The sequence below is a fragment of the Bufo gargarizans genome, chromosome 1 (assembly GCF_014858855.1).
Source record: "Bufo gargarizans isolate SCDJY-AF-19 chromosome 1, ASM1485885v1, whole genome shotgun sequence".
Taxonomy (NCBI): Eukaryota; Metazoa; Chordata; class Amphibia; order Anura; family Bufonidae; genus Bufo; species Bufo gargarizans.
This window is the reverse complement of record NC_058080.1, coordinates 71,008,277-71,021,553: the sequence shown is the minus strand read 5'-3', so window position 1 is coordinate 71,021,553 and position 13,277 is coordinate 71,008,277. Positions and strand designations below refer to the sequence as shown.

General features: G+C 45.8%; 1 protein-coding gene across 1 annotated transcript in view; it reads right to left on the bottom strand.

The window, feature by feature from the left end:
• STX18 (syntaxin 18) overlaps positions 1-13,277 on the bottom strand; it is a 146,780-nt gene that overhangs the window by 37,008 nt on the left and 96,495 nt on the right. The window contains exon 7 of the mRNA XM_044283088.1: positions 11,663-11,751. Coding sequence (XP_044139023.1) covers positions 11,663-11,751 — 89 coding nt within the window. The remainder of the gene's footprint in view (positions 1-11,662; positions 11,752-13,277) is intronic.

The following is a 13,277-nucleotide window of genomic DNA, read 5'->3' as shown; positions in this document are numbered from 1 at the left end:
CTGGGGGCACAGTGGCAGTCATGACTGATTTCAGGCTGTGATCTCCAGCGTGGAGATCACAGCTCAATACCGTCATTTTCACACTAAAGCATTCCGATTGGTTAGTCTGCAGAGACTAACCAATTGGGGCGCTTGGCGGCAAGGGACCACTGCGATTGGTCCCTTGCCGGCTTTTCCGGTGTGTCTGCTCTCTGGGAGAGCGGAGACTCAGGGGCTGTGACACTTTATAATGTCACAGCCCTGGTAAGCAGTTTGGACGTGACTGTAGGTCCAAATGCAATAAATTACTTATGATCTGGACGTACAGTTACCTCCAGATACGCAAAGGGGTTAATAATGGGTGGCATCTCCCCTTGCTGTGAAACAGGTGGCTACTCTGGTATGGTAACGGCTGTTTCACACGGGGGAGTGCATTGTGGGAATCACACTCATTGTGCGAGCATGATCCTCCGTTCTGGACTTGCAGGAGGATTAATGACCTTACTTCTACAGAATTGTAGTGACATAAAGCTGTCAGTATGATCCTGTAGAAATAAGGTCAAGCAGAGGCACACGGCATTATAAATCATGATAATGCCCTGCGCTTCTGCAAGTCCAGAACAGAGGATCACGTTGTGATTCCCACAATAGACTCACTCATGTGAAATAGCCCTAATGGTCATACAGATGCTGGATATCCTCCTGTAATATGCCGTTCCAAGCTCTTTCAACTTGGACCCACAGTTCAGTCAAAGTGGTCGTTGGCTGCTGTGCATGGGAGATCTGTCGCCCCATCCAATCCTATACATTCTAGATGGGGGAGAGATCTGGTGATTGAGCGGGCCAGAGGAGCTGCTGGATACCCTGAAGAGCATGTTGTGTAGTGTGGGCAATATTATCTTGTTGGAGCACCACAGCTCCTGAGTGGTTCCACAATGTTCTGGACAAACCAAAGACTGGTCAGTGTTCCCTCCACAAATACCAGACTGGAACGGCCATGGTAGCTAACAGCGCCCCAAACCTTTACACCTGGTGCTGGTTCTGTGTGTCGCCACACTATGCATGACGGCAGTAAGCGCTCTCCAGCCCTCCTGTAAACTCTCATCTGGCCATTATTAGTACCAAGGCAGAACCTGCTTTCATGACTGAACACTATTGTCTGCCATTGACGGCCTCAAGGTTCATAGGAGGGCTGGAGAGCGGTACAATAAGGAGCTTCTGCAGGCAACAGTGAATCATGGTGGAGGTTCCTTGCAAGTTTAGGGCTTCAGCAAATAAAATTGGAGGAAATATGTTCATTTTTATTAGAAAGCTGTATGTAAAGTCTCACCTTGGCAACCCTCTAACTGAGCACTGCTAAGGAGAACCAGTCTTCAGAGTCTACTGAACCTTGAAGATGAATAGCTATCAGTTACAGAGGCTTCTTAGCCTGCATCTGCTCTGCCTGCCCCAGCCGCTGCCTCCCTAAGTGTATGTAACCTATTTTACAAAGTCTCTGCCTGTTCTAAGAATCCCTGCCCATTTGATTTGCTGGCAGCCTCGCCCCTTTCTGTCTTCCTAGCACTCATGAACTAACCAGGGATGCGCTGGGAAAATAGAAAGGAGCAGGGCTGCAACAATTAGCGCTGACGGTAACTGGTCATGTATGCAGCGCTTTACTGTCAGTCCTGATCTCTGACGGCCGTACTCCCTCTTCTATCCCCCCAGCGTATAACTAGTTAGGGTGGGAAGTTGGAGAGGAGCAGGGCTGTAAAATAGGTTGGAGAGCCAGGAGCTGGGGCAGGGAGGCCAGAGGCAGGCTGAGCAGCCTCTGCATCTTACAGTCAAGGTTCTCTTTAGCAATACTGAGAGGGTTGCTAAGGGGACCCTTTAGAGGCAGTTTTTTTTTTTTTTTATAAAATTACACAAAATTCCCTGATAAAGTATATTACTAAAGATATTAACATCACTGCCACTAGACATTTAAAAACAGAAGTTGAAATGACAGCCGCTCATCCATAATTACGCTTTGCATTCATTTTAGTTTTTCATCGAACCGACTTCTGCTAATTGTCAAGCTGCTCTGCAAACACCGTTCTATGATACAGCGAGACACAAATCCATTTCCATGTTTTGACCTTGAAGGCAACTGCAGAGGACAAAGAACCAGACAGTCACTGAGGACAATTCACTGGCTTAACATTTCATTAATAATTGTGTAGCATCCCCCAGTATTGTGAAGAAAAAACCCTCAGCTACGCCAGGAAGAATCTGAATAGCCTTTCTATGCTGTTTTCACAAGCCAGACTGAGACGCGGGAAGATAATCAGTATATGAAACATTAATAAATGTTATTCTGTGCAAAGGCTTTATGTCTGCCCAAGGCATCTGTGCTAGTGGATGAGCAGAAGTGGAATTCACCAAAATTCTGGTTAAAAGGATAAAACTGGACAGGCTGCATTTTACCACGTCCGTGTCTGGTCGGTCATTTTTTTGCTCCCATCAATACCATGTTCGGCTTGAGTATGACCATTATGTGATCATTTGTGCTCGCTGGCACAAGGATGCTTTGGCCCACTATTATCCTTTTGCTTTGGCCAAATTTATACTCCACAGCTGCATTCAGAATTCTGCTAGGAATCAATCTGCACAATGCTAATATGTTGGTGCCAATAACCGAGGCTGTTTGACCTCAGCCTACAGAACTAGAACATTTCATGGCAGCCTGGAGATAGAGGTCCATTAGTCTTTTAGCAGCTGCCGTACAATGCAGCCAGTCATCTGTAGTGGAAAGGCAGTTATTATACATGGCTATACAGCAGAAAAGCGAAGAATTTTGCATGCTGCTTTAGATATGACTGTTATACGGGACATATTGTAAGCAAAAATCAAGAGGGAAAGAAAAAAAAGAAAAAAACTCCTTTCTGGATGGGGTTCCATGTAGTGGAGGCATGAGCAGAAAGTACACAGTATATTCTAAAGGTAGGTACACATTACGTTTTTTTAGGTTTTGAGACAGATTTTCCTGCAGTTTTTTCAGCTAAAGCTAGGAGTGGATTCTAAAGTTATTGGAAATATTAGGGAACAATGTGCCTCAAAATGTCCTCCAAAAATATTGGATGTAAAAAATAAAAAATAAATAAAAGATTTTCATATATGTTAGTGCAATGTTACAGGCTGCAATCTTCATTCATTCATTTTAAGACCTCAGTTTGCAACCGGTTTCATAAATGTTTCTCATGTGATGGTGTCCCTCCCAGTAATTTGTGATTGATCTGTGTGTCCAGGATGCTGCTGTCTTCCCCCACAGTCTGCCTTGTGTATGCTTTCCTCCCCATCTGCAACCTTTGTGAGCCACCCTCCCTGGATCCTGTCCCCTTCTCCACACCCATCTGCTGTGTACAAACTCCTTAAAGGGGTTTTCCAAGTGTTTTTTTTACTGATGACCTATCCTTGGGATAGGTCACCAGAATCTGATCATTTGGGTACTGCAGGGGAGGATTAGCCATAGACCTTACAGGACCGATGGCCAGTGGTAGTTTTTGGGGATGTATTTTGTGCTGCTGGCAGTATTTTGTGATTTGGCTCTGTTGGGGTGGTATAATGTGCCACAATATGGTATTGCTGGCCCTGCCTTCCATCAATTTGGACCCAACTACAAAACTGGGCTACTTTTCATATTTTTTTAAGTTTCCAGTCTGCCCCTGGGGGTCTGACACCCGGCCTTCTACTACACCTGCTCTCTCAAACAGCTGATCGGTGGGGGTCCTGGGTGTTGGAACTTACCGATTAGATACTTATAACCTATCAAAAGGATAGGTCATCAACAAAAAACACTTGGAAAACCCCTTTAAAGAGGTTCTGGCACAAAATATTCTACACTTTCAAATCAGCACCTGGATCTGAATACTTTTGTAATTGCATGTACCTGTATGTATGCATCTGTATAGCGCCACCTGCTGTTTGTTCTTCTCCTTATTTCTCTGTCTACCTCTGTGACACGCACTAAGTTTAAACGGGTTGTCTTATCTCAGATAATGGTGGCATATCGCTAGGATATGCACCCATTATCTGAAAGGTGTGGATCCCACCGCTGGAGCCCTGAAAGTGGTGGAGGGCGCACTGCGCATGCACAGCCGCCCTCCATTCATTTTCTACGGGGCAGACGAAAAAAGCATTTAGGAAGCAAAGGAACAATAAAATAAATGCAAAGGTACCCATAGCCTAGAAGAGCTATAATAAATATCCTAGTTTTACTATTAATCAAGCACCAACACAAAAAAAAAAATACTCTTTATTGAAAGACTGAACGCTTCCTTCACGATAATTGCTTGCTGAGCACATGTAAATGCACCCTTAGGGCTCATGCACACAACCGTATACCCTCCGAGACATATGGTCCATGAACGGGCCATATGTCCCGTAGCGGCATACATTGTGCGCATGTGAGCGCACAGCATCATAGGTTACTATGATATTGTGCGCATTGGGCCGCCCGCGGGACTATTGTCCTGCACTCATAAGATCTTATGAGTGCAGGACAATAACTCAACGGGTAGCCGATGCGCACAGTATCATAGTAACCCATGATGCTGTGCGCTCACATGCGCACAATGTATGCCGCTACGGGACATATGGCCCGTATGTCTCGGAGGGCATACGGTTTTGTGCATGAGCCCTAAGGGTGCATTTACATGTGATCCCGTGTGCACCATGTATGCCGCTCCGGGACATATGGCCCGTTCACGGACCGTATGTCTTGGAGGGCATATGGTCATGTGCATGAGCCCTTAGAGTGACTGATCGAACCCTGAATGCAGCCAGGATGCAGAAGTGGAAGCTGGGGTTGTAGGGTGATGAGAAGCATCACCCCTTCCTTCATCTACCAGGAGGCACATCCCATAAAGGCAATGCACCCTAAAATGTCCTAGTGACAAACCACGTGGAAAGTGAACAACCAAGCAGCACTTTATAATCTATCATCATAGTGCCCTAATATAGAGTATAGGACAGATGCAGTTCCTCCATCTTGCAAAGACCTGTTATCCTCGTTGGTCTTTATCAGATAAGATTTCCATATGATGCAGTGACAATTAATTTAGGCTATATTTCAGCTATATTTAAGGCATACATCATCCATTCTGGATGCATAGGTAGCAATGGCCCTTTTAGCTGGTTGCTTCCCAAGCATTAATTCAAACAACTATAACTGTCCTATCTCGAGCTGATGAGGACCATGTAGGTGGAAACCACTCCATGCAGGGGCGTAGCTTAAGGCTCATAGGCCCTGGTGCAAGGGTTCAGCTGGGGCCCCCCTTCCCTCAGTGATTTGTGGCTTATGCAGCACAAGGGTCTTTGGGCCCCCTCAAGCTCCTGGGCCCGGTAGCGACTGCTACCTCTGCACCCCCTATAGTAGACATGGCCAAGCTGTGGCTCTCCAGCTGTTGTAAAACTACAACTCCCACCAGGCCCTGCTGTAGGCTGATAGCTGTAAGTAGTCTGGGCATGCTGAGATTTGTAGTTTTTCAACAGCTGGAGAGCCTCAGGTTGGCCATCCCTGCCCTATAGCTACGCCCCTGACTCCATGACAGCTGAAATGAATGGCTCTGAATTAGGAAGTATGCATGCGGTTCTAGCTGGCCTCAGGGGCAGATATGAATTATGCCCATAGCTTCACTTGCTGCAGTGCCCCCCTATTTCGGAGATGTGGTCAGTTAGTAAATGCTTTGGTTTAGGAAGGCAATGCTTCACAAAAGTCATCAATACTCTGGCAGGTGTATATCAAGGAACTAAATAATGTTCTAGGCCCAAAACAGTCCTGTGTAAGAATAGAAACATGATTGTGATATTGTAACTGTTCCCCTGTTTATAAAAAGAAGATTTAGAGAAATTTGTATTCATTGGTTAGATGAAGCAGATCTACACCTGCCGTCTCTTGGATATATAGCCTAGGAACAGCCGTAAACGCCATTCAAGGAGTGGCAAACGCAGATTAAAATTCCAACTTTTTTTTTCCATACTAAAACTTGAGATAGACATCTCGTGAGATGCACTGTCTGAGAGCCAGCCTCGCGGATTACAAAGGACAATTAATTGGTCTTCGACGCTTCGTGCTGTGAGTGACGGGTTTTTGCAAAAATGCTTTGTTTGTTCTTTTCACAATTCAAAAGGGAAAAAGCATATAAAGGATTTGTGCGACTATAAAGATAAAAAGTAGTCTTAAGCGAGGGTGGGGGAGTCTTATCATTGTCATACAGGAGACCTGCCAGAAAATAATTAAGAAAAGACCCTTTACATACTTGCCAACAGTCGAGATTTTACTGGGACAGTCCTGCAAATCAGGCCATGGGAGGGGCTCAAATGGGTTTTCTGACACTTTTTAACTCATGACTTATCCTCTGGAAAGGTCACCAGTATCTGATCAGTGGCAGTCTGACATCTGGGACCCCTGCCGATCAGGGGTGAACCTAGTCCTTCTGCTGCCTGAGGCAAAAACTGAAACAGCGCCAACCCTCCCCCCATACCAAATTCTCAACCTAACCCCTTCCCTCCTAACATTACGTATATCACTACAGAACATACAGGGTAATACAGCGCCCCATACCTCTTAGGCTACTTTCACACTTGCGCTTGATCGGATCCGTTCTGAACGGATCCGATCATATTAATGCAGACGGAGGCTCCGTTCAGTACGGATCCGTCTGCATTAATAACTTTAAAAAAATTCGCAAGTGCGCAAGTAGCCTGCGCGGATCCGTTCAGACTTTCAATGTAAAGTCAATGGGGGACGGATCCGCTTGAAGATTGAGCCATATGGTGACATCTTCAAGCGGATCCGTTCCCATTGACTTACATTGTAAGTCTGGACGGATCCGCACGCCTCCGCACGGCCAGGCGGACACCCGAACGCTGCAAGCAGCGTTCAGCTGTCCGCCTGTCCGTGCGGAGGCGAGCGGAGCGGAGGCTGAACGCCGCCAGACTGATGCAGTCTGAGCGGATCAGCTCCATTCAGACTGCATCAGGGCTGGACGGCTGCGTTCGGGTCCGCTCGTGAGCCCCTTCAAACGGAGCTCATGAGCGGACAGCCGAACGCTAGTGTGAAAGTAGCCTTACATCCAGCGACGTCTCCTCTCATGTAGATGTTCTCTTTCCTCATCTTCTCCATTCAGTACAGACCGCCATGATGATTTCTTTCAGCCATCTCTCGTCTCTGCAGTTTGACAAAAAACATCTTAGTTTACTTTTACTACTTTTCCATCATCCTCCCATCTTCTGGACAAATCATCCTACCACCCCCAATATGGTGCTATTGTGCTCCCCAATACTATACTGCAGAAACCGATAAACCCAGGGTGCCCCCATGGTAATACTGCTCCCAAAAGTCCCAACTAATAATTCTCTGCCAGAGCACACTTGGTAGAAATACTGCCCTTACAGTGCCCCCAACATGTGTCCACTGTGCCCCAGAAGTAATAATGCTCACATAGTGCCAATACTAGTAATTATGTTCCCCACATAGTAGTAATAAAGCCCACCAAAATGCCCCCCAGTAGTAATTATTCTCCTTATAATGTGACAGTAGAAAAATGCCCCCTTAAAATAAGCACCAGTACAAAAAATGCCCCCTTATGTGGCCAGTGCAGAAAATACCCCCTTTTAATGCCCCCAGTTGAGCTAATGTCCCCATAGTGCCCCTATAATGTGTGCCAGTATAAAATACCACTATATATTGTCCCCAAGTAAATTCACCATAGTGCTCCTCTTCCCCCTTCCCCGTATTGCCGCCATAATGTACCAGTATAAAATGCCCCTTATATAGTGCTCCAGTAGATGCCCTCATAGTGCTCCTCTTGTCCCATATTACCCCCCCATAATTTGTCCCAGTATAAAATGCCCCTATAGAGATCCCCCATATAAAATGCCCCTTCTTTGTGCCCTCAGTAGATGCCCCCCGCCCAATAATGTGCCAATAAGAAGTGTCTCTAGATGCCCCCATAATGTTCCTCTCCCCCCTTTCTCATAGTGGCCACCATATAAAATACCCCTTTTGTCCCCCCCAATAATGTGCCACTAAGGAGTGCCTTTAGATGCCCCCATATTGCCCCCCCCATATAAAACACCACTTTTGTGTCCACATAGTGCCACCCAATAATGTGCCTGTAAGTAGTCCCCCTAGATGCCCCCATAGTGCCCCCCAGACCGTACGCGGAACCATTAACTTCAATGGGTCCGCAAAAAAGAACGGACGTTACCCAGTGTGCATTCCGTTTCCGTATGTCCGCACTTCAGTTCCGCAAAAATATAAAACATGTCCTATTATTGTCTGCATTATGGACAAGGATAGTACTGTTCTATGAAGGGCCATCTGTTCTGTTCCGCAATATACGGAATGCACACAGATGTCATCCGTATTTTTTGCGGACCGCAAAATACATACGGTTGTGTGCAAGAGGCCTTATACTTACGTTCATGAGGTTTGCAGCAATGCGATGCAGGCCTCTTCCGGTCCGTGTCCCGTGCTGTACGGCTCAGGTGGCGCGACGTCATCGCGCAGCCTGCACTGGCCTCGGATAGGCTGCAGATACTAAGCCTGCGGCCTGTCAGAGGAAGGGATACGCCTCTCCCCTGCCTCACAGCTCATCCATCTGTATCGCTGTCCTGAGGACGGCGATACAGATGAATATAGAGATGAGCGCTTCCACAATGGAAGCGCTCATCTCTCCCTGCCCTGCCGCCCCCCACTTGTCACCAGGGCCGCACCGCCTGAGGCGGCCCTGCCGCTGATCAGCTGTTTGAGAAGGCACTGGCTCTCTAGTGAGCGCTGCTTCCTTTTTGCCGCTTAACAAGCACAGCGCCATACATTGTATAATGGCAATGCTTGCTATCGCAGCTTAGCCCTATTCACTTGAATGGGACTGATTTGCACATAGGTCATGTGACTGAGGAACGTGAAGTCACTGGCATAAGCAAAGGTGTGAGAAGGCAGGGGTGCTTACAGGTGCGCTGTTGCTTTCTCAAACAGCTGATCGGCTGGAGTTCCAGGTGTCAGACCCCCACCTATCAGATACTGATGGCCTATCCAAAGAAAAACCCCTTTAAACAAACCCCAGTCCAAAGTGGGCATTAGATTGATGTTCCCAGGTGGTTTAAGGGTGGGGATTAAATGTCCCGCTCCAATTTTTACTTTCTTAATGAGTAAAATGGTTTTACAATATCACATATTTATGATGCAATACAATAGTTAAAGCAACAGGCCCAAAAGCCTGAGGCTGTACTACTGACAGGCTGATGACATTTCTTTTCTGTTGTCATGGACACATTGTGGGGATTCAAATCACCAAATGCAGCAATATCCACATCCTCCCTGGCTTGTATAGTAGCAGAAACGTGTGTATACGTGCATCCATAGATGCATTTGGTGATAGACACGGATTTATTTGGCTACAGGGATAGACATTTACTAAAATTGGCTAAAAGAAAAAAATGGCCTTGTTGCCTGTAGCAGCCAATCACAGTGCACCTTACATTTTTCCCAGAGTAGCCTAACCACTTGCAGACCGCCAGATAACTCAGGGGGTAGAGAAAGCTAGAAGCTCAAGAAATTCAGGACTCATCAGCATGCGCTGGAGCCGTTACAACCTAGCAGCACAAAACTGGTGACAGCTTCCCTTTAACTCCGCAAGGATTTTTCTGAACGCCCTTGCAGAGGCACTGAGATTGTGCAGCTGCAGGAATGGTTAGCCAGGGGTCCGTGGCCAGGGGTTACTTATTGAGCGCTCTGTATACAGATCAGAAAGTTACCAAGAGGTTTCCTCTTCCCGGTACCAATGATCATGTGATTGCCAAGTAACAGCAGGAGCTGCTGAGTCTTAGCAGACCCAGATCAGCTCTTTTGTGTCCCTCCAGAGGCTGTATTCCTCCTGCAAGTGGGGCTAAAATTCATAAAATTCACACAGTGGATTTATGTGTTTTCTGCCATGGTTGTTCACTTTGAGTGCAGTGTACCCACTTGTGGCTTGGATCCATTGATTGAAGCTAAACCGCGAGCAGACCCCCACTGGACTTGGTGCAGTCACGGCTTTAAACCGCTGGCCTGCGGACTGGAGCTCTGTCTCCCATTGAAAACAGAGAAGCAGACACCAAGCGGTCGCTGACGATACTTTGGCTCAGTATTCGCAACAAAATTCCGACTTCAAATTCTGCAGTGAGAAAGGGCCCTTACAAGAGAAATCCGCAATAAAAATAAAGAAATAATGCAATGTTAAATGCGCTCAAAAAGGGGAGCGGTGCAATGTGTAAGATAAAATTAATAAAATACGAAAAAAGATATAAAAAGAAGACCACTATCTCTAGCCCACACCGCAGCCCGACCCCCTATGTAAAAACGGCTAACAGAAAGAGGACCCAATTTAAAAAACATGTTTTAGTTGCACATGTGGACCTTTAAAGGGGTTGTCTGAGTATTTTTTTTGTTCTTTGTATGTTTCTAACTAGGCAAATGAAAGGACTTTACAATTCACTTACTTTATCTCCAGTTGCTGCTTTCCCAGATGTCACTGAGGGTCACATGACCTGTGATGTCAGCTTCTCTCCCTGCTCTGATGATGTTTGGTGCACAAGCCTGAGAGATACGTGTCTGTACACAAGATGTCACTGGGCTGGCCAAACTCCCCTGCACCGCCGGCGGCTGCTTATTGCTCTCTCCCTGGATTCTTGAGGAAAAACATTAACCCCTTTAGCTGCACAGACTCAGGGCTGAAGGCTTTACTGAGTAGCTGCAGGAAGTGAGGAGACAAATGCTGGGCACAGGAGCTGAGAGAGAGGAGTTCTGTAGAACATTGCACAAGAACAGGTAGAAGGAGATCCTGTGTGTGTATCAGCAGTGTCATTGTACAGCTGGGACTTGTAGTCATACAAATACCACCCGCTGCTGAGTCTCCCAGCAGGCAGACATGTCACTCAGGGCAGCACTTGTATTCACTCCCTTTGCAGACCAGGGGGAGGGGTAGAGATTGTTGTTATTGCAGGTAACAAAGGGCCAGAAGAGAACCACGGAAATGAGGAAATAGATTTTTTTTGCCGAAAACTTGCTTAGCTTAGTTTCATATTGCTCACCATCAGATTTACAGTGCTATAAATTTATTTTTCAGAACTCGAACGAGCCCTTTAACTTCTGAATCTGTCTGCGATTTTCTTAGATTATTTAATAAAAGTACTGTGCTGTGTCAATTCTTCCTGTAAAATGCTGCGGATTTGTCTCGCACAAATCCATGGTTGTAATTTCTCAGTGTACCCCTACCCTAAAGGAGCTTTATTTTTATTTTTTTATTTTTATTTTAAATATAAGGAGACCCGGCATCAATGGTAAATAAAAAATCCAAGATGGCTACATGTATATGGACATCAAAGATGGTTGGAGGGCGGGGGTCACCGTGTAATGTATAACTGTCATTTTGGTTTATATTTAATATAGTGCAGGGACAGGGAAAATCAACAGATCCCCTTATAGTTAACGGGCCCAGGCAGGCCCTGCCAGATACGGTATTTCCAGTAACCCATCACGCAGACACAGGGAGAACATTGTGATGCCACTGGAGAGATATGAACCTAGAACAGAGCCACCATACTGCTCCACTGTGAACTCGCATTACTCCACAATTGTCTTATATTTAGTCGTCAGAGGATAAACTTGAAAATATCTCACCATCTGAATCTCCTCTGGGGATAATTCATCTTCACCCCGACCGTCGTCCCAAACACCAGGCGCGCTGTGTGCGTCAGCCGCTGTCCTGTCTGCAACATTGTGAACACAAAACCATACGTTATATTTTGTACATTATATAATATTCTCCCCCATTTGCCAATTCCTTTCAGCATCTGTCTACACAGATGTAGCAGAGGTGAAGTGGTCAACTATCTGGATCCTTATTTTGCAACGTGACAAGCCCACGAGGAAAGTACTGCAGAACACAAGCCATAATGGAAAGAATTATTACAAATGACAAGCTCGGCTCTGCTACAATTTCCCCATAAATGAAACACTGATGTCAAAATCATCGTCTGATTGCTCTGCTACTGTCATCTCGAAAAATTGAGGCTGCCTTCCCTAGCAACAGTATCTAAGGGAAGAACGCAGTGCACATGAGCATGTCAAAGTGGCCAGATGGCTCCTAAACGCCAACAGACGACCAGAAGAGTGCCCCTCCCGATGAGAAAAGCCATTGAAAAAATCTGTGTGCAATATGTAGCCATGGTAATTATGGGGGACGCGCCATTTCTTCTGACACGTCTGCCCTGATGACTACAGGGCCAGCAATCAGGCTCTGACGCTTCTTCTGCAGCCCCTGCGAGAGCTGTAATTCATATCACTTGCAAGAAAGATGCGGGCGACTGAGTCCTGTATACTGCACCTCGGGAGGCGCAAGGATCCTTATATATCGTATGGTGTGGCTTGTCCCTCAAACCATCTGAGATAGAATTCCTATTGGAAGGTCTTCTAGAGAACAATTACTTTATATATAATAACAATATTTATCATCAATGCACTGGGACTGCTATGGGGACACGAGTGGCGCCATCTTTCGCAAATATATTTATGGGCGAATTCGAGGAGATACACATCTGGGATCACCAGACATACAAAAATAAGATTGTCCACTTCAGAAGATACATAGAGGACCTGTTTATTATCTGGAATGGAGACAAAAAAATCTGCCCTTGAGTTTTGTAGTAGCCTCCATCTCACCGATTGGGGCATCACCTTTACCCCCAAATTCAGTAAAGAGATGATAGAATTCCTAGACATGGTCATTACCAATCAGAACAATAGGCTCATTACAAAAACCTTCTTCAAAACTGTCGACACAAAACAGCTACATCCAACACACACAAAAACATACCCGATAGTCAATACAAACGTATCAGACGTCATTGCACCAATCAGACCCATTTCGTTGCACAGGCAAAAGATACTAGAAAAAAAAGGTTCAAAGAAAAACAATACCCTAATAACATGAGATGCATACGAAAAGAGCCTACAGTTAACAGTGCTTAAAACCTAGTCCAAAAGAACAAACCACTGTGAAGAACCTCCACTTCATCACATCAAACTCTGCCATCCTGCAGATCCTACCTTCTATTACAAGATGCATATCTAAAGCACCTTCCAAGTAAACCCAAAATCACATATAGACGTGCCCCCACCATTAGAAACCTATTGGCACCAAGTAAACCGAATTATCATCAGAAGGGACACGCCCAAACAACTAACATCTCCCGTGGTCTCTGCTGCACAACCATTACACACAGCACAACATCCT